This window comes from Cinclus cinclus, chromosome 11, assembly GCF_963662255.1.
Source record: "Cinclus cinclus chromosome 11, bCinCin1.1, whole genome shotgun sequence".
In the NCBI taxonomy this organism is placed as follows: domain Eukaryota; kingdom Metazoa; phylum Chordata; class Aves; order Passeriformes; family Cinclidae; genus Cinclus; species Cinclus cinclus.
Window position 1 is genome coordinate 21,292,976 of NC_085056.1, and position 18,528 is coordinate 21,311,503.

The 18,528-nt window shown below is 51.1% G+C and overlaps 1 protein-coding gene across 1 annotated transcript in view; it reads left to right on the forward strand.

Moving 5' to 3' along the window:
- The window catches only part of LOC134048157 (hydrocephalus-inducing protein homolog), a 74,944-nt gene that overhangs the window by 45,547 nt on the left and 10,869 nt on the right, over window positions 1-18,528 (forward strand). The window contains exons 29-54 of the mRNA XM_062499757.1: window positions 246-421; window positions 1,174-1,307; window positions 2,265-2,401; window positions 3,037-3,158; window positions 3,246-3,437; window positions 3,835-3,987; window positions 5,034-5,273; window positions 5,526-5,718; window positions 6,195-6,362; window positions 6,591-6,833; window positions 7,942-8,090; window positions 9,166-9,264; window positions 9,559-9,742; window positions 10,205-10,343; window positions 11,600-11,636; window positions 12,072-12,350; window positions 12,848-13,006; window positions 13,442-13,629; window positions 13,804-13,986; window positions 14,226-14,345; window positions 15,627-15,786; window positions 15,892-16,064; window positions 16,220-16,418; window positions 17,076-17,175; window positions 17,761-17,860; window positions 18,343-18,511. Of these exons, the coding sequence (XP_062355741.1) occupies window positions 246-421; window positions 1,174-1,307; window positions 2,265-2,401; window positions 3,037-3,158; window positions 3,246-3,437; window positions 3,835-3,987; window positions 5,034-5,273; window positions 5,526-5,718; window positions 6,195-6,362; window positions 6,591-6,833; window positions 7,942-8,090; window positions 9,166-9,264; window positions 9,559-9,742; window positions 10,205-10,343; window positions 11,600-11,636; window positions 12,072-12,350; window positions 12,848-13,006; window positions 13,442-13,629; window positions 13,804-13,986; window positions 14,226-14,345; window positions 15,627-15,786; window positions 15,892-16,064; window positions 16,220-16,418; window positions 17,076-17,175; window positions 17,761-17,860; window positions 18,343-18,511 (4,196 nt within the window). The remainder of the gene's footprint in view (window positions 1-245; window positions 422-1,173; window positions 1,308-2,264; window positions 2,402-3,036; window positions 3,159-3,245; window positions 3,438-3,834; window positions 3,988-5,033; window positions 5,274-5,525; window positions 5,719-6,194; window positions 6,363-6,590; window positions 6,834-7,941; window positions 8,091-9,165; window positions 9,265-9,558; window positions 9,743-10,204; window positions 10,344-11,599; window positions 11,637-12,071; window positions 12,351-12,847; window positions 13,007-13,441; window positions 13,630-13,803; window positions 13,987-14,225; window positions 14,346-15,626; window positions 15,787-15,891; window positions 16,065-16,219; window positions 16,419-17,075; window positions 17,176-17,760; window positions 17,861-18,342; window positions 18,512-18,528) is intronic.

Consider the following 18,528-nt stretch of genomic DNA (forward strand, 5'->3'; position numbering starts at 1 on the left):
TCTGACAGGGTTGGATTTGCGTGACATTGCAGGCAATGAGATGCTCCTCTGTGGGGATGGACAAACTTGATGGGTGGGAGCAAATACAATGAGGATTCAGAGAGGAACAGCAGCATCCACCTTCCATAGATGGCTGGAGGGATTTCTTTCTGGAAGAAACCAGTGTTGACAGGTGGGGACTTCCCAGCTTAAATGGGATTGGCACATTGCTCACACTTCACTTTGTGGACGTTTTCTTCCTTCAGGAAATGAAAAATATGAGAAGCTCATAAAACCCCTGCAACAATACAGTCAGAGGAATCAATCAGTTGTTCAGAAGACTCAGAGTCCGAAGACTAAGACCTTCAAGTTTCAGACTCCAAAGACTCAGACCCTGAAGACTCAGAACCTGAAGCCCCACGCACCTGGCTTTGGCACTGTAGTAAGAGCAGCTGCAGCCCCGTTTGGCACATGCCACCCTCTCCATGGCACCCGAGCCCCTTACAGCCCACCAGAGCCCTGATGGCACCTGGGACCTCCCTGCCCACTTACAAGCATGTGTCACCACAGCATTGCCCCTAGGGCTTCCACTCTGCTCATGCTCTCTTCTGGGGTTGCACCAGATTCCTGGCTACCCCAGGGAGAGATCCTGAAGGCCATGCTCAAGGGATGGAGTTGATGGTGCTTTGAAGGAGATGCAGGTCATTGCTGGGGAGTTTGTTGGTCCCAACCCAAGCCCTGCTAGATTTACAGACCTGAACAGCAGCTGCTTGACTGTGCCCTGGGACTGTGCTGGTGGTGCTCACCTCCAAGATGAGCTTGGTCCCAGTTCCCTTTCAATACGGCTTTTGTCCAAGCTGCCTTGGTACTGGCTGGGGGCAGGCAAGTCTCTGGAGCTCTGGAAGGTTCCTGGTTTGTCTGCCTGGCCAGATGAGGCAAACTTTGCTAACAGGGGCTGGGCAGGTGAAGATGCTGGAGTTAACTGCTGTGGAGATGAGGTCCTGGCTAAGAGAGCAGGAGGTGTCACCGACACTGAGCAGCCAGACAGGAGGACCCCTCACCCCCTGTCCACAAGAGCAGGGTTTGAAGGAGGACCTCTCACCCCCTGTCCACAGGAGCAGGGTGGGATCCTTTCTCAGATGCAAACCGTGGGAAAGACTTTTGCTAACCAGGCACTGTCCTCCCTTTCCTCAGCCAAACACTGAGCTGCAGATAGAGACGGTGATGATGCTGATAGAGGAGGCTGCTCTGGAGCTGCAGGAAAAGCTCCCATCCCATCCCCCATACAGCAGGTTCCCTGACAAAAAGATGCGCCAGAGTCTTGTCAAGTGAGTAGGGACTCCCATCCCCATCTCCAGGTGCCTCGTGGGGAACACCCAGCAATGTCCCCTTGTCCTGAGATCTCCTTGTGTCTGCAGAGCTGGGAATAGCCTGGACTTGAGACAGGATGTGGTCCTGGTGGCTGTGACACTCTCCATGTGAGCAGCGGAGTGTCCTCTTTTCCCCAGCACCGCGCTGAGCTTTGGACTGCTCAGCTCCCCACAGGTGTGGGGTTCTGTCCCTTGAGCTGAGGGGACCCAGTGCAGACCTTCAAGGCCTTCCAGACAGCACAAATTCTGTCCCTGCTGACTAGCTCTGAAAGAGACAACTCCCAGCTGATGTCTTGGTTCCAAGTAACAGAGCACACTAAACAAAAACAAAAAGAGAAAGGAACTGCACATGTCAGCAAACCCTTTTAGAACCCAAAATCAGATGGCTTGAATCTTGGTGGGCAGGCAGAGCTTATCTAGGTAACTTGGTCTGTCCATTTACACCACCATGATGCAGCACAAGTACAGGATGCTTCAATTCAGGAAGAAGATGCTCTGCAGAGCAGATCATGTAATCTGGTTGCAGAACAATGAAGATTTCCTGTGCAGGCCAAACTCATTGCTAGGCCCCAAAGCAATTTCAGGCTCAGGCTATACACAGGCTAAGCAGTTTCACTGAGATCAGTGAAGGCCCAGTGTACTCACCTATACTGGCTTTTCATGGCAGAGCAGCTGTGGCAGGTGTCCATTTAAAACTAATTTCATTTTCACGTACCATTAGTAGCTGATAAAACCTAGGACCTGTACTCCTGACTTCCCAAAGTCATTGTCAGGTGATCAGGCCATGGATTTCATGGGCTTGAGCTGAGTTTTTACAGCAGAGAATAAAGAACTAGCCACTTTATTTGTATCCCCCATCCACTTGGACATGCAGCCAGGCTGTGGTTTAAGGACTGTCCTTATTCCTCCTTGCAGAGTTGAGCTGCCCGAATATGTGCTGGACATGGGCACTGTACGTAAGGGTTACACTAAGAGACGCACCCTGGTGATCACCAACCCTGGGCAGATCCCAGTGTCCTTCCAGGTCGATGTATCTGCCCTGCAGGACACAGGTAAGCAGTGCTGGAGACACTTCCTGTGGGCTTGAAGGAGGTGTCTCAGACAGATTAGCTTAAGCCACTGAACTTGGTGAGGTTTTTGAACTTTTTCTTCTCAGTGCCCCTGCTGGGAGCTTTAGAGGCAGAATTCCCCTGGCCAGCCATGCTCAGGGGACCTGGGCTGTCTGTGACTGCCCTAATGCTTCAGTGCAGAGGCCAGAAGGGCTCATCACCCTGATCACCTCTCAGCATCTTCTGCCCTTGGCTCTCACAAGCATCAAGTCTCTCTGGGCACTCAGTGGGCTTGTTTTGCAAACCAGCAGACTCTGCTGTGTTTTGGAAGTGCTTTGGTTGGAGTCCACACTGTCACAGCACTTGTATTCAGCCTTTATTGAGGAAACAGCCTGTGTCATCCTCTGGTGGATCAAAAGAGGCTTCCAAAAGAGGCCTTGAGGCAGGACTGTGCTTCCATCACACAAGGGCTCACTGTGTCTGAGGGGTGTTCAGGTGCACTCTTTTTTGACAGGTCACACCATGGCATGGGGTTTTTCCCTGACCTTTCAGTCAGGACACCTGTAAGACCTTAACGTGCTTATGACACATTTTGTGTTTCTTGTGTATCTCAGCTGCTTTGTTTTCATCTGTTCAAGGTTTCAGAGTGAATCTGGACCAGATGCAGGGTCTGCCTCACAGACACAACATAATGTTTGAGGTGTGCTTTGAAAGCACCCACCGGCAACGGGGTGACGTGGATGTGCTGCTGCCCATAGAGGTACCAGAGCTCTTGGGGCACGCAGCAGGCTGGGTGCAGCAGCAGATGTCACCTGCACCCTCCGTTGACTTCTCTGTCCTTCTCCAGGTGGCAAAAGGCCCCACGTATAACATCCACCTCCATGCCACTGTGTTGGAAGGGTGGCTCAACCTCTCCAAGAACACACTGCAGTTCTCTGATACCCTCGTTGGGCAGTGCCAGATTGAGACAGTCCAGCTCTACAACTGGTTCCATGTACCCTGCAAGTGGTTCATTACTGCCATCAAGCCTGTCAGGAAGGTAAAGCACAGGCGACGTCGAACATGTAACTTCTTGGTTGGGTTTTCTTTGTGTCTCTTGCCTTTTCTGCTCTTGTGGCTGCCTGACCACTTGGATCTACAGTGTGTCTGAGGATGCTTCTGAGGGTCTAGATCAAGACTGTTTTGCCTGGACCTGTTCCATTATCTGATGCTTTGCTTCTCTGCCATCTTCACCCATTCCTTCTCTCAGGACAGTTGTTCCCTATCTGCCTGCCCAGTTCACAGGTTTTTGCTGCAGCTCCAGGCTATGGGGGCCACACTTGGTTTGGCTGTGGGTACTCTGAGCACAGTATCATCAGTGTCTCAGAGCACTACAAGAACTGAGGCTCTGTCCTCACACACTGAGGAGACCTCACACAATTGGTTTCTGTGCCCAGGACAATCAACGCAAACGCATTACACCAGCCATGTGTCAGAAGCAGCAGGTGCTGGAGGATGAGCCCTGTCCCTTTGAAGTGACGCCCTCCAAAGGAACCCTCAATCCAGGAAGGTGGCAGAACTTACAAATCCAGTTTACACCCAAGCAGGAGGTGAGATTGGCAGGTGTCAGCCCAGGAGGCCTGTCAGGGCTATCTGGAAATGAGGGCCTGGTGCAGAGGTATGAGCTGTGCCTTCACAGGGAGCTTTCTGCAAGCTCCGTTCTCAGCATGGCTCAGTTCACCCCAAGAGTACTCCTGCGAGATGTGCTTCGAAATGCCCACAGGGAGCTTGCACAGAGAGAGAGCATCAGGGCTCTGTGGCTGCCTCCTGGCACAAGGAGGGGGGTGTGCCCAACTCCCCTTGTGCTTCCCTCTTGCCTGGCTGTCTTTGCAGCTCCACACTTGCAGAGGACAGTCCTGGAATGGCCAGTCTAGGCTCGTCCTGCTGCAGAACTGACAGACAAAACAGTCACCAGACACCTTCCTGGGCACGGCAGGACAATCACCTGTACTGGTGTGCTGCCAGCAGTAGCCAGGGCTCTGGCCTGCCTGCTCATTCCTATGCAGCTGGGGATTCAACTTAAAGGATGGAGTATTCCCAAGAGCAGTTTGCCTGTGGCTGCTGGCTCTTGGAAACTGACAGTGTGTACCAGTATGGACACAAGTGCTTCTGTGCCTGCTAACAGTCCCAGGGGTCTTTAATTGCTCGAGAGATGTAACCATCTTATGTCTGGCTATGACCAGAGCCAAACACTAAGCAGAGAAGATGACCCTTATTTCTAGCCAGTGAGAGCTCATTTGCTTCTCTCCTGGAGCTGGTGTTTGCCTGACTTGGCAGTGCCAGGACTGTGTCTGGACACTGTAACCCCGAGGGCCCTTCTCATGAGCACTGCACTGCTGCATGACTAGGTGAAAACGCCTGACAGTCCATTGTACTTCCATCTGATACCCAAACACGCAGTTAGAATGCACACCAGGATTCATCCCAGTTACTCAGACCCAGGACACAGAGGCTGTAGTATCTAGCATAAGTAAATACCTGGTTTCCATTCACCTTGGAGGGACTGGTAACACCCTGACCTTGGGGCAAGCGTTGTATTTGGGGTCCTGTCACCCGGGACTCCATGGATGAGTTTTCTGCACTTTTCTCTTTTCAGAGGTCTTACAAGAATGAGCTGAAGCTTAACGTTTGTGGAAGCAGCAATCACTTAAAGCTGCACCTCTCAGGACAGGGTCTAGAGCCACGGTTGGAGTTTAGCCCCCCAGCACTCAAGATGGGATGGGTGCTGGTGGACAGCGATGGGGTGGACGCCACAGTGGTGGTGAAGAACCCATGCAGCTTCCCTGTTGAGTTTTACTCACTGGATTTTGATGAGCAGTACTTTGAGGAAGAGAAGGTGAGAAGGCAGGTGTGGTCCCCATGTATATGCTGCCCAAGCTTCACAGCACTCCAGCATTCCCAGGCTTGTGCCAGGGAGATGGAGGCAATCCCCAGAGTAAAGCCAAGTCTGCTGATGTGCTGTGGGAGGACTTAACTAGTTTGTGTTGTTGGGAGGATGGGAGGAGACAGAAAATGGGTTTGTTGAGTGTGTGTGAAGAGAGGCGAGAAAAGGAACGTTGTGTATGGTTTCTCTTCCCTACCTGCACAGATCCTGTGGATGGCAGCGGGGTCTGAGTACCAAAAGAACTTTCTAATGCCTCCATGCACCGTGGGTGGGATGCTGCCCCCAGAGGCACTGGAGGACTGTGAAGCACAGAAGAGGCTGAAGGCTCAACAGGCAGAGCTCAAGGCCATGGCAGAGGCTGAGGCTGAGGCCGAGGCCATAGACAAGGCAGCACCAGGTCAGAAAAACAGTGAGGGTTTGGCCATGTCTGTCTTGATTGTGGCCACAGCAGGGAGTCCAGCCCATACACCCTGAACTGTCTGTCACCTTGTTCTCCAGGGAAAGCCCATGCTTTTAGCAGCTGCCTGTTCCCCAGCTTGGTGGAGGAACTCTTGGGTGAAGGGCTGGGGCATCCTCTCTCTACCCTGAATGTCACCCAAGGAAGCTCCTCTCTGCTGCTATAGACTGGGGATAAAATCAGGATATTCCCTTGTGTCCCTTAGCCACAAAGACTAGGATTGGATGAGTTCTTCAGCCAGTAGGACCAGGTCTAATATCCCTGGCTCTTTTATATTTGCACCTTCCTAGCAACAAAAGAACAAGCTCATGTTGCTTTCACCAAGTCTCCTTTCGTGGGATCTGAGGAGATGGGGAGGATGATGAGGATCAAAGGAGGGCGGGAGGCTGACTTTTCCCCCTGGTTTTGCACTGCAGCATATCATGGGGCTGTCACACCCTCTCCTGAGCCCATGGTGGAAGTGACTGGGAGCCCTATCTCTCAGGCTGTCATGCGCCACCTGGGCATCGACCCATCTTCAGAGAGGCATGAAGCACAGCAGGACAGAGGGATTGTTGTTATTGTCCATGGGCCACCCCGGTCAGGTATGTGAGCTGCAGCCCTGGGCTGCAGGGAGAGGGGCAGGCAGGAGGAACACATCCTGGTGGACCATGGTGCTTAAGGCAAAGTCCTCAGCTGAACAGGAGGTGGAGATGATCCTCTTGGCTCTAGAATTCAGAGCTTGTACCCACACTCCAGCTGCCTCCCTCATGGCCTCCCCAGAGGGACACTTGCTTTCCCACTGTCCTTTTTACTTCGAAATCTTGTTTGAGGTTCTTCCAAGGCCTGTCCCTGTAATTCCTCGTATGCAAGTGTCACCAAGCAGTCCTCCTCTCTCTCAGGAAAGACAGAGATAGTGGCAGCCCTGTGTCACTATTATGGCACTGCTCACTTGTCCATTGACACCATGGTGAAAGAGGCCATTGCCAATGATCAGAGCCAAGCAGGGCGCCGCGCCCAGGAGCTTTGCACCAAGGCTGCCATGGAGCTGAGAGGCGAAAACCAAGATGATGCTGGTAAGGAGAAATGCTGGACCCAGAGCCAGTGCTTGAAAAACCCACCATGACTGTCCGGGAATGTGAGTGAAATGCATCTGTAGCTCGTCTTAAATAAAAAAAATTAAAAAAAAAATAAAAAAAAATAAAGAAAGAAAGAAACCATTTATAAGGGCTCAGTCAGGGGTTCTTTCATAGCCCCCTTTCCCCTTTGCTGCCGTTCTTGGCACATGTTCATTTTTCTGCGGGTGGTGAAGCACTTCTGTCTCTTTCCCAAATATTTTATATTCCCTCAAAGCTGAATCAAGCTTGCTCTCCATGGGCAGCAGGCAGAACTGCTGCCCACTCTAACAAGGAAAAAGCCTTCTGAAGTGGCTCATTAAGCACAAGAGGACTGACTGTGGGTTTAACCTTGCAAAGGAGAGGAAGGGAAGGGCAACCTCCCAGAGGAATTTCCAATGAGACATGCTACAGATGAGCTCTTTTCTCCAGAGATTTACCTATGCCCATTGTCAGGGAACACAGCTCATGAATGCTGGGCTGTTCTCCATGTGAAACTAAAGACTTTAATGAAACTGACTGGGAAGTGTGTACCCTGAGCTCTGCAGGGTGAGGCAGACCTGGCTTGGTACAGGGGGAAGTTTTGCATCGCTTGGTTTTGAACCTGGCTGGGTTGGGGGCTGGTGGAAGGAAGAAAAGTCTGGCTTCCAGCTGGGGTTTTCCCACAAGGAGGATTTCATTTCAGTGGAGACAGATGATACAAGTAGGGTAGGGCTGCAGGTCTCCACATGAGAATGCAGGATGGGTGCCGTGTATGGAAAAACAGTCATGGAGGACCAGTCTTTGGCTTTCATCTGCAGGGCAACTGCTATGCAAGCAGTGTCACTTGCACGCACAGTTGTTAGGAGGGACATAGTGCTGGCTTTAAAATCAAATATGGGATGGCATATTTTATCATGCTGTTAGGATAAGGAGGGAAGGAGCTGCTTCTGGGAAACAGTGCTGCCAGTGCCCAACAGACTGGGGAAAAAGTGCCACATTCCTTCAAGGGCCCAGGGTTATGCCCACTGTGGGGAAAGGTGCCTAATTGTTTCTCAAAGCCCTCCTGAACCATCTGTCCCTTGTGCAGGTAAAAAGCCTCTGCTTACTGCTCAGACCAAGAATAAACAAGCCTCTGGGGGAAAAAACAACATGAAGAAGAAGAGTTCCAAAGGCAAGAACCCTCCAGCAATAAAGAAGAGGAAGCCAGCCAGCAAACCCAACAAAAAGGACACCAAGGTAAACATGACCTGCCCTGGGACCTTTGCATTGTCTTTGAGATGGGCGGGGGCTCTTATGTGGGTCCATAGTGCCAAGCCCAGCTGGCAGGCTGGGGATGACTTGGGCTGAGAATGTGCTCTGGCAGACAACTCTGACACGGCTACTGGAGTCCGGGCTAGCTCAAGAGAAACACTGGCACCACAAAAGGTGCGGGGAACTGCCTCAGTGTGGGTTTACTGCAGGCAGAACCTTATGTGCCACTTGCTCAAACGGTATAATAGCATCAGAGGTCAGGCAAAGGAGAAAAGGGAAGGCTCTCAGCTGCTGAGGTTCCAACAAAAGGCTTATTAGGCCTGAAGGGAGCAGGAGCAATAGAGCCCCAAGCACTGCTGTGCCCGGGATTTGTACCCACTGGGGGGGTGGGTACAAACGATCAACCAATAAGGAATTCTTAGGGGACGAGTGAATGGCAGGGTCTAACAAAGTACAAACCAATGAGGGAAGCCGGGGGGGAGGGAGAAAGGGTGACATGGGCCAATGGGGCCAATGGGGCCAATGGGGCATCGAGTATTAGGGGATTTCCAGGGGGGCAGAGCAACAAGGGATTGGCCCAGGGTATTCTCAGAATGACAGGGAAGGTTTGGGAACAAGGGGTGGGGAATGTCAAACAAGGTAGTTTCAGGGGCGGGTAGAACTTAGGGATAAACCAACTTGGGGAAAACACAGAAAACGACACGGAAAAGTAAGAACAAGCCATTATGACAACTTTAACAATGAACTGAATGAAACAAATATGCACCGCAACAAACTCCACTGGTTCTCAATGGTTTACTGGCAAGTATTGGCTGCAGGCAGTAAGCAAAGTGCTGGGAGGCTGCACTGGGGGCTTGCAGACTCAGGTCCCTGCTGGCCAAGAGATGGGCCCTTCACCTGGAGCTCCAGCCTGCACTGCAGGGTTGTTCTACTCTCCACTAGTGTGAACCCCCAGCTCCGAGCCCAGCAGTGGGAATTGTTCAGGGCTTTCCACCGTGGTTTATTTTCCTAACAATGCTCCACATTACAGTTCACAGATTCCGCTGCTCCTGCACCACAGCAGCTGAACATCATCAGCAGTCATGGGGAAGATCTGAACTGCTTGAGCTGTGTGCTGCCCGAGGACCTGTTGGTGGACATCCTCTGTGAGAGGCTGAAGGTGTGTGGGGTGGGGGAAAAGGAGACGTTCCTGCTCTGGAGAGACAGGCAGAGGGGTATGACTTGGAGAGGAGGAGGAGGTCTGTACGTGCTGCTGGAGGATCCTGGACTGTGTGCAGGGAACCTTGGGGGAAGCTGCAGATGCCCCTAGTTGGCAGAGCCTAAGGACACATCCAAGCCGTTCTTAGCTAATGCCCTTGGAACAAGGATAGCTGGTGCCCTGTGACATCTCTTAACTGTCCAGCTGTGAGCCCCCTGCGTGCAATGGCTGACTTGCTCTTCCCTTTATTCTCAGCATGAAGACTGCTCCAAGGGAGTGGTCTTTGATGGCTTGCAGAGCCTCTTCACAAGCAGCCTGGAATCTTCTCTGCTCTGTGTATTCAAAGCTGTCAACAATCGTCATCATATCTACATGGTGAACCTGCATCAGGATTATGCTTCCTGGAAAGCCAAGGAGGAAGCTGAAAGAGAGAAGGAAGGTGAGATATATCTGTCCCTCTCAAAGCTTCTCTCTCAAGCCCTCAACCTTATCTCTGTGCATCTGGGTTTGCAGCCAGAGCTTGTAAGAAATGTTTTTATTAATGTTTCTACCTTCGACCTCAGTGTAACCAGCACTCATCTCAGAGTTGCAGGAGATCTGAGGTTTTAAGACTCACCCAAATCTCTTAACATTAAAGCGTGGGCACGAGTGCAAGCTGCTGTAGCTCAGTGACAAAAGACTGTCCTCAGCCTTGGTGCGCTTAAGCCAGGCAAAGCACAGGAGCTCACTGCCCAGCCATAATTTGGGTGATTGTCTGATTTTTGGAGCAGGGATATGAGCTCCCCAGCATCTGCTGGTATGATAGGCTGGGTTGGGAAAAGCTGTGAATCCTTGCGGCTGACCCAGAGCACTCAGCTCTGCTTCTGGTCACTCATGGTTTCTCCTCTGGTTTGTGCTAAAGAATGGCAGAGGAAAAAACCTATTCAGAGGAGCACAGAATATGTCTTGCAAATGGATGAGGATGAGGATGATGCCCTTCCTGAGAAGAAAGCTCTAGTGGACAAAATAATACCAGAAAGGAAGTGTATACAGAGAGAGAGGTGAGTAAGCCTTCCATGGGTTACTGCTCAGGGTAGTGTCCCTGCAGGGTTTCCCTGCTCCAAGGACTCTGAGCTCAGAGGTGTTTGATAGCAAAGGCCAGCAGCAACACAGGACGGCCACTCTTAGCTCCCTGGCTCCCAAGAGAGGAAGGATCTTCTTCTGCTGAGATAAAACATCTTCTCTATTTTAGTGGTGAGCTCTCCCAGTTTAGATGCTGCCTGCAGGGAGCTGGGCTCTGGGTTTGCCTTGGCACTACCTGTAGAAGTGTCTTTATGATGTTGATTTACACCTTCTTCATCATCCCTCTTCTTCACCCATACAGTGGGATTGTGGTATGGGTAGGTGTGGGGCCCAGACAAACCCTTGGTGCTGGTCTTGCCACAGATGAGGTCCTTGCAATGCTGATCTGCCAGGGTTCTCCTTATGGTGGGACACCATCCATAAAAGCTCATGTCCTTTAGGCTCCCCTGCAGCTGCAGCAGTAGGCAAACCCAGGAGAAGCTCTGCTCCAGCAAGGTAGCTCAGCTCAGATCACACAGGAAAAGTGTGGAGCTGGGAGAGGAGGCTGCTTAAAGGAAGCCTGTGCATCAGGACTTTTTTCAGCTCAGGCTGAAGTTGGTTTCATGGGGAGGAGACGGACGAGGCTGCTTCAAATAGTTTCCATGGCAGATAGCACCAGTTTGCCTTGGTTACAGCTGGGTTCCAGCAGGAAATCTGGCTGACAAGAGCATGTCTTGCAGGAGAGGAGTTCCTGCAGCCTTTGCTGTGTGACTGATAGGATTATTGTCATTAAGGAGCAGGCTATGCCCAGGGAGAAGTGGGGTGAATGAATTGAGTTAGAATTGTAGGAGGGATAAGCAGATGTTAGCAATTTGTGATCTGGTTTAAACTGGGAAGTCAAGAGATGAAGGGCGTTTTCAGTCATCAGTGCAGAGAGCTGGTGGATCAGCCTTTGCAGTGTGATGGGGTTGTCTGGGTGTGCCTTAAGAGGGAGGTTGCACAGTCGAGACCTTACGATGGCAAAGCTTAGGTTTGGCTGGTGCTGGAGGGCCTCTTCCACCATTCCCCTCACTTGGGATGTTCCCAATTTGTGTGGGTGGAGGAAGATTGTGCTTCTGCCTGGCCTCAGGGTCAAGCAGTAAAGTGCAGGGCCAGCCAGGACTAGTGAGCCCAGGTTTGTGGTGGTGACTCTCAGAGATGAGCGCAGGTTTGTGGTGGTGACTCTCAGAGATGTTTTCTATTTTGTTTGCTGAAGGGAGCTGAAGCGGCTGGCTCAAAAGCTTGAGGAGGAGGCAAAAGCCTTAGAGGAGGAAGAGAAGCGGAAGGAGGAAGAGAAGCGGAAGAAGGAAAAGAAGGATTTCTCCTTGGGGAAGCAGCCTGCAAAAACATGGAAGAAATTAAGGAAATCCCCAGAGAAGAAGAAAAGCAAGCCCCCAGAGAGGAAGGAAAGCAAACAGCGAGAGAGGAAGGAAAGCAAAACACCAGAGAGGAAGGAAATCAACATTCTAGAGAAGGAGGGTACCATAATCACAGAGAAGGGGAGACCGAAAGCCACAAAGAAGGACGAAGCCAAAGCCCCAAAGAAGAGGGAAACCAAAGCCCCAGAGAAGTTGGAAACTGAAATCCCAGAGTACTCTGCTGAGATGGAGAAGAGGTTTCAGATCTATGAGTCATCGCAGCAGGACAAGGTTTTCTCCTCCTGTGACAGGATTCAGGGTTCTGTACAGTTACCTGTGATCCAGAATGGAAACACATCCCAGCCTTCAGCTGAAAACAAGCTTCACAAGACCATAAAGCCTCAGGAGAAGGTGGAGAAGAAGCCTGAACAAAAATGTGGAGGCCAAAGGAGTCTTCAGTCATCTCATCTGGAGACACGAAGCGAAGTTGCAGAAGGGACTGTCAGAGATGAGCATGTCGGGGTGTGGTGCTTGGACATCCAGGTCACAGATCCAAAGGCCATGATTAGGGAGATCCTGAGGGATGGGAGGCTGCCAACAAAAGATAAGGTAAAACCTTGCAAGGCTCAGATTTTGAGCTTGCTGTGGTCTTGGATCCTGGAGTATTGTGTCCCCCCAGGTGATAATGGCACAGAGCCTTGTCCAGGCACCTGATGATGTTCCACAATGACTCTGTAGCATCTGTGTGGATGGGGAGGTTATCACCATCCATCCCTCAGTGGGCAGAAAGTGGGAGTGCTCTGTGTACAAGTATCCCATCTGTTCAGAGTTTCCCAGCCTGGAAATCATTAGAAATGGTCCCAGGACAGGGCAGCTCATGGTCATTGTTTTCTTCAGCTGAGTCACTTGGGAGAGGTTTCTGTCCCAGTCCTGCTTGTAGCTCTTGCCTCTGCTCTGGAGCCTGCTCACCCCACTGGGCATAACAAAGCACTTGTATACTTCAGATAAATCAAAAACCCCATTGCCAAAAGATCAGTGCCTTGAAAGAAGGAGCTGTGAGGATGAAGGCAACAGAAGTATAAGCAGGATTTTCTCTTCTGTTTTAGATGCTGAGACATCTGGGACTGCATCCCGAAGGGCCTCCCCTGCCCCCTGCTGCTGTCTTCTCCGTAGTCAACTACCCAGAGGAGTGGTTGGGTTCTGCAGAGTGTGTGAAGCCCTTCACCATTGTTGCACCGGAAGGTGCTGCTATGGAAGACAATCGGGTGGGTGCTCCAGTGGTGCTGGCACTGAAGGTGCCAGGGCAGGGACCAGGCTAGATGGGGGCATGGGGGACAGGTTGGATGGAGAAGGATCACTGTGGAGAGGTAGTGAAGATGTGATGGGGCCCCATGTCTGCAGGTCTCCTTTCTGTCAGGGATGGGACAAAAGCGACAGCTCTGCGGGAGACAGAGCAGTTCTGTAAGACAAGAGGGAAAAAAACCACCTAAAACTGTCAACTTCCTTTGAGAACAGGGTCCTGAAGTGAGAAGGGGTGTCCTAGGTAAAACAAACACCAGTAAGGAAGACCAAGACCCTGGGCAGGTGGACTTATTTGTTTATTTATTCTCTCTTCCATTGGTTGAGAAACTCCCGCTTTGCTTTCCAGGATGGGGATGTCTTAGGGCTCACCTGTCCCTCCCTTTTCTCTCTCCCCTTAGGCCAAGGCCCCAGATGCCAAGGGCAGTTCTGCCGAGGGCCAACCAAAGACACATAAAGCAGCCAGCAGAGACAACTCTCCAAAGGAGAACCAGATCTCCACACACAGAACAGAAAGTCCCCAGGATTCCTCTGCAACCAGATCCAAAAGTGTGCTGAAAAGAGCCTCAACCCCCACAGAATTCCACAGGTGAGCCACATGGGAAGAGGTGATGCCTCTGCTTCTTGGTCCTCTTGCCAAACAAGGTCCGTCATCCCCAGCTCCACAGTGACCCTGTGCCAGTGCCTCCACGGGATGGCCAGTGCACCCTCCTTGTTTCATTTGCTCCTTAGCAATGTCTGAAGCCTCCTCTTTAATTGCCAGGCTGAAACGGTACCGATGGATAGTGCCTGGCCACGGTGAGGTGGAACTGAAGGTCCACTTCTCCACCAAAAGGCCAGGGAAGTTTGAGCACACGCTGAGGTTTGAGCTCGTGGAGACAAAGCGCCAGTACGAGCTGCCCTGCAGTGGCACGGGCGTGTACCCCAGCATCAGCCAGAACCCGCGGTAAGGCTGGCCCTTGGCAGCCTCCCACACTGCTGCCCCCTGAACTCACAGCCAGGGCTGCCCCTTGGTGCTTCTGGCCTGGGCAGGTGGTGCTGCTTGAGGTCACCCAGCATCTCTTCCTGTGCTGGGAGCTGGGAAGGCAGATGGTGCCTCAGCCACCAGGAAGGGTTATGGCTTTCTGACTACATTTCCTACTTGGAGCATCTCATAGTTCCTTCTTCCCCACTTTCTCTGCCCAGGCTGGTGTTTCCACAGTGGAGGGAGACCATGGAGGCAGATGAAATCATCTTCAAGGAATATGTTGAGAGCACAAAGCAATTCCACTTTGGACCTCTGCTGTGTGGGAAATCAAGAGAGTGGTATGTGCTCCCTGCTGGGCCTTGTTCTTTCCTGGACATGCTTGGAGAGACATGCTGTCCTGCTGGCACAATCCAGGGCAGTCCCCAGCAGAGTCCTGGGAGACACATGGGATTGAAGGACCACAGATGTGTGAACTTGAGCAGATAAGAGGCAAATGGGCCTTGGAGGAGCTGCTCTGCCTACCCGGTGGGTGTCTTGGTGGCCGCCTTGGTGGCCAGAGCCGCATGCTGCTTCCAGACCAAAGGAGACTTGGGGGGCAACTTCTGTCCCCCTCCACATCTCAGCTTCACCCTGTAGGGAATGAACTGTATGGTGGTTTTAGAGGTGCTTTGAGCTCTGCAGGTAGCCTGATTGAGCAATTCTTCTGTAGATGGTTTTGTGAACCTTTCATTAATCTGTAATTAATAATAAGATTTATGGTTCACCTGCCAATGGGTGTCAGGGGGAATGTACAGCATCATGTACATTTTCCTGTGATGACATTGCATCCTCACTGCTAGGTAAAGTCTGCCTAAACACGCTGTCATTGAAGCTATTGTGTATTTCTACTTTTACTGTCATTTTTTTTTTAATTTTAAGAATATTTAACATCAAGTTCTTGTCTCCATGGGAGCTCTGGAGGGCTAGGTCTATTTTGGCAATGCAAGGAAATGAAATCCCGATAGTTAAAAAAAATAAAAGACAGTTGTTAGCCAGGTTGATGGATAATCTGGGATTTCTCTTTGCCTCTTTAACCCTTTCACTCCAAAGTAATCTCCACACCTGAGAGAAGGGTCGCTTGTTATCTATTTGCATTCCTCTTGGGAATTGGTGCTTTAAATTTCCTTCTCAGATGCTGAGCTAACGCATGAAATCCAAAGCAATTTCATGACTTTTATGAAAGAGACTAACTAAAGCTTTTTTACAAAAGAAAGGAGTTTAAAGAAGGAGTTTTCTTTCTTTATACCCTGCAGGGAAGGCACCCCATGAAGGGGAAAGAACCCATGTGCCTGGTGTACTGTTGTTTTTCTAGGCACCTTTGAATTTATATTGTATTAAAAACTCTTGAAGTGGCCTGAGCATCATCAGGCTTCTGGGTTGGAGGCACCAAGTCCAGGGGAAGGCATCAAAGTAAGGCAAGGATGAGCACACGTCCATGCCCCTGACTGGGATCCATTTCCCTCACTTGTTTGTTAGAACTGGGTCTTCCAGCACCGCTTCTTTGGGTGCACATGGAGCTCTCCTCGACGTGTGGCAAAGGCAACAGTCTCCTCTGCAGCCTTTTCCCCTTTTGTGGACAGGTACAAGGCCCGGAACTGTCCCGGCAACTCAGAGAATATAACCATCCTCAACAACTCCCCTGTGGATGCAGAGGTCCAGTTCTCCTTTGAGAATGATGGGAAAGCAGAGACATTTCTTTTGGACCCTCCCAGCATGACACTCAAACCAAAGGAGAAGCAGGTAGGAGGAGGGCAGGTAGAGCTGGCACTGTACAAGTGCCCAGGAGCTGCTCCTCCTGCTCACACACAGTGCTCTTTCTATTTCTTTCTGTGGGGCCGGGTGTAGGAGCTGACCATTTGGGCATACCCCACTTCCCCTGGCTTCCTGGAAGACAAACTCATCTGCTGCATTGAGAAGAACCCAGACCCAGTGGTTTTCAGCCTGTGCTGCCATGGGGTGCACGTGATGCTGGAGGTCAGCCCCCTGGAGCTGTCTTTTGACAAGCTGCTTCTGCACAGGTCAGTCCTCCCACAAGCACTCCAGGACTTGTGACAAAGAGAAAATGTTTGACCTGGTTTCCCGGGCATGGATGGAGCTGCTGCAAGTTGCATTAAGTGGTGAGGCTGGTGTGACTGTCCAGCAGATAATGCCAAGTGCCTTCCTGTCTCTGCAGGACTGACAGCAGGACCTTGGTCCTGAAAAACAACACCCTACTGCCCATGGCCTGGAAGCTCACTGGGCTGGATGACCTTGTTGAGGCCTTCTCCTTGTCACAAGATAACGGCATCATTGATCCCCGCTCAGAGTTTGATGTGACCCTGAATTTCAAGGCCGAGCAGATTGGCAGCATTGAGAAGACCCTGCGACTAGAGGTGAGAGGGACTGGGCCCTGCCCTGCAGCTGTGTGCTCTTAGGGGTGGACTCAGGAAGAGCTGCACCTGACAGATTCAAGGGTGCTGTGACCCCAACCTCTGCCTCTACACAGCGTTTGCCAGGACGTGCAGTGCATCCACATCCCCCCAGATAACCAGACACTGCATCCTGAGCCTGTACCACAACCACTTTGTCCCTGTGAGTGGTTGAAGGCTGTTGTTTGGTTGTACAGACTGCAGTGTTATCTCTGCATTCCTCCTGGACTTTGTCTGAACCTCTTGCATAGTGCAACAAACACTCCCGCTGGGATTTTGTTCCCCGTGGTTTAGGGGCTGAGTTTCAGAGAGGGTGCAGGGTGATTGGAGAGGCATGTCAATGCCATCTGCTCTGAGACACCTCACAGTTCTTGTGGTTGTTCTTACATCCCTGTGCCTCTCAAGGATGCTCTGGCAGCAGCATTCCCTGCTGTAGGAGCACAGACTGATAGGGCTTTTTTCTGCAGCAGAATCCCACTGCAGCAGGTGAACAAAGCATGGGAGTCCACCAACATTTGTGAAGCCAGGGAGACCACAGAGGAAGCAGCCAGCAGAGACAAGGACTTACAGGCTGTCTACTAAAAGAATCATCTGAACAATGTTTGTTTCTTGCTGCTTCAGGTTTCAGATACAGGAAACGTCCTGGGGATTGTTCAGGCTGAAGACATTGAGATCTCTGCAGAAGTCTGTGATGTTTCTCTGAGCATCGACATGCCTGAAGGTCAGTGGATGCCTCCCAAAGAAAGCAGTCCAGGTGCACTGCACTGCCTTGGGAGGTGGGAGACCAAAGCATTTGGGATGGGATGGGATGGGATGGGATGGGATGGGATGGGATGGGATGGGATGGGATGGGATGGGATGGGATGGGATGGGATGGATACATAAAGCACATACCCTGCAAGCTGTGTGTAATAAAACCTCATCAGGGCACTGACAGCCTTAAGTCCCTCCTCTCTGACCTTTCAAGTGTACAGCTTCACGTGCTGATTGGATTTGGGGGCTTTGAAACCACAGAGATGTGAACAGGCAGTTGGCAACTGCCACAGGCTCAGCACAGCATATAAAGTAATTGGATTTGTGCTTGGAAGTGAGGAAATGGAAGCCAAGCTCCTAAGGCTTAGCTACTAAGCTTGCAGATATTTTGAGTAAGAAGAGAACGGGTAGACAAGTAGCTGAAAACACTTTCAAGAACAGAAACTTGCTGAAAAGGGTTTTGTGCCAAGACCTCCATGTAGCTTGTGACCTGGTGTATTCTGCAGCAGTTCACAAATACCGTGTTTGACCTTGTTCTGCGGGTTTTCTGCAGGTCCAGATGGAAGCTTGGAATTTGGAACCATTAATGTCCTGGAAAATGTGAAGAAAGTCCTGAGTCTAAAGAACAAAGGGATGTACAACATTGAGTACTGGTGAGTCCAGCTGCCTGGTAGTGAGCCTTTCCTGGGGTCGCCAGGCCTGCCTTCTGCCTCTGTCAATGGCTAGAACGTGTTTCAATGCTGGCTACCTCTTGGTAAATATCAAACTAGGGCTCTCTAATCTCAACTATTATACCAGAGAATCCAGCAGTTCTCCACAGCCCAGGAGGAACCCAAAGGAGAGTCCCAGAAATGTCAGCCACTGAAATGCTGAGATTCATTGCCTTTCTTTGATGGTCACCTCCTTTCTCTTTCTGAGGCTCTGTAAAGAAGTGAATGAAAAATTTTGGTGTCAAGGGTTCTTGCAGTAATCTCATGATTGCCTGCACTCTCTGTCAAGATCCAGGATTCCCTGAGCAGAGTTGGACTCTCCCTTTTCTTTTTTTTCCCTGGTCCTATACAAAGTCCTGGCTGTGCTGGTGGGATGTATACTTTTAACTGCAGAGATCTCCATTCCTTCCCTTTCTCCCCTTCAGTTTTGTGCTGAAGAATGCAGGTCCCAGGATGCAAGATTTGGCATCCCACTTCACTATTGAGCCTCAGTCGGGCATGCTGATTGCCTCCCAGCCTGGTGTGAATGTTGAGATGGTCTTCCACCCCACAAGGGAAATGCTCCTCAAGAACAAACCCATCCTGTACTGCCAGGTGAGCCCCCTGGGCCA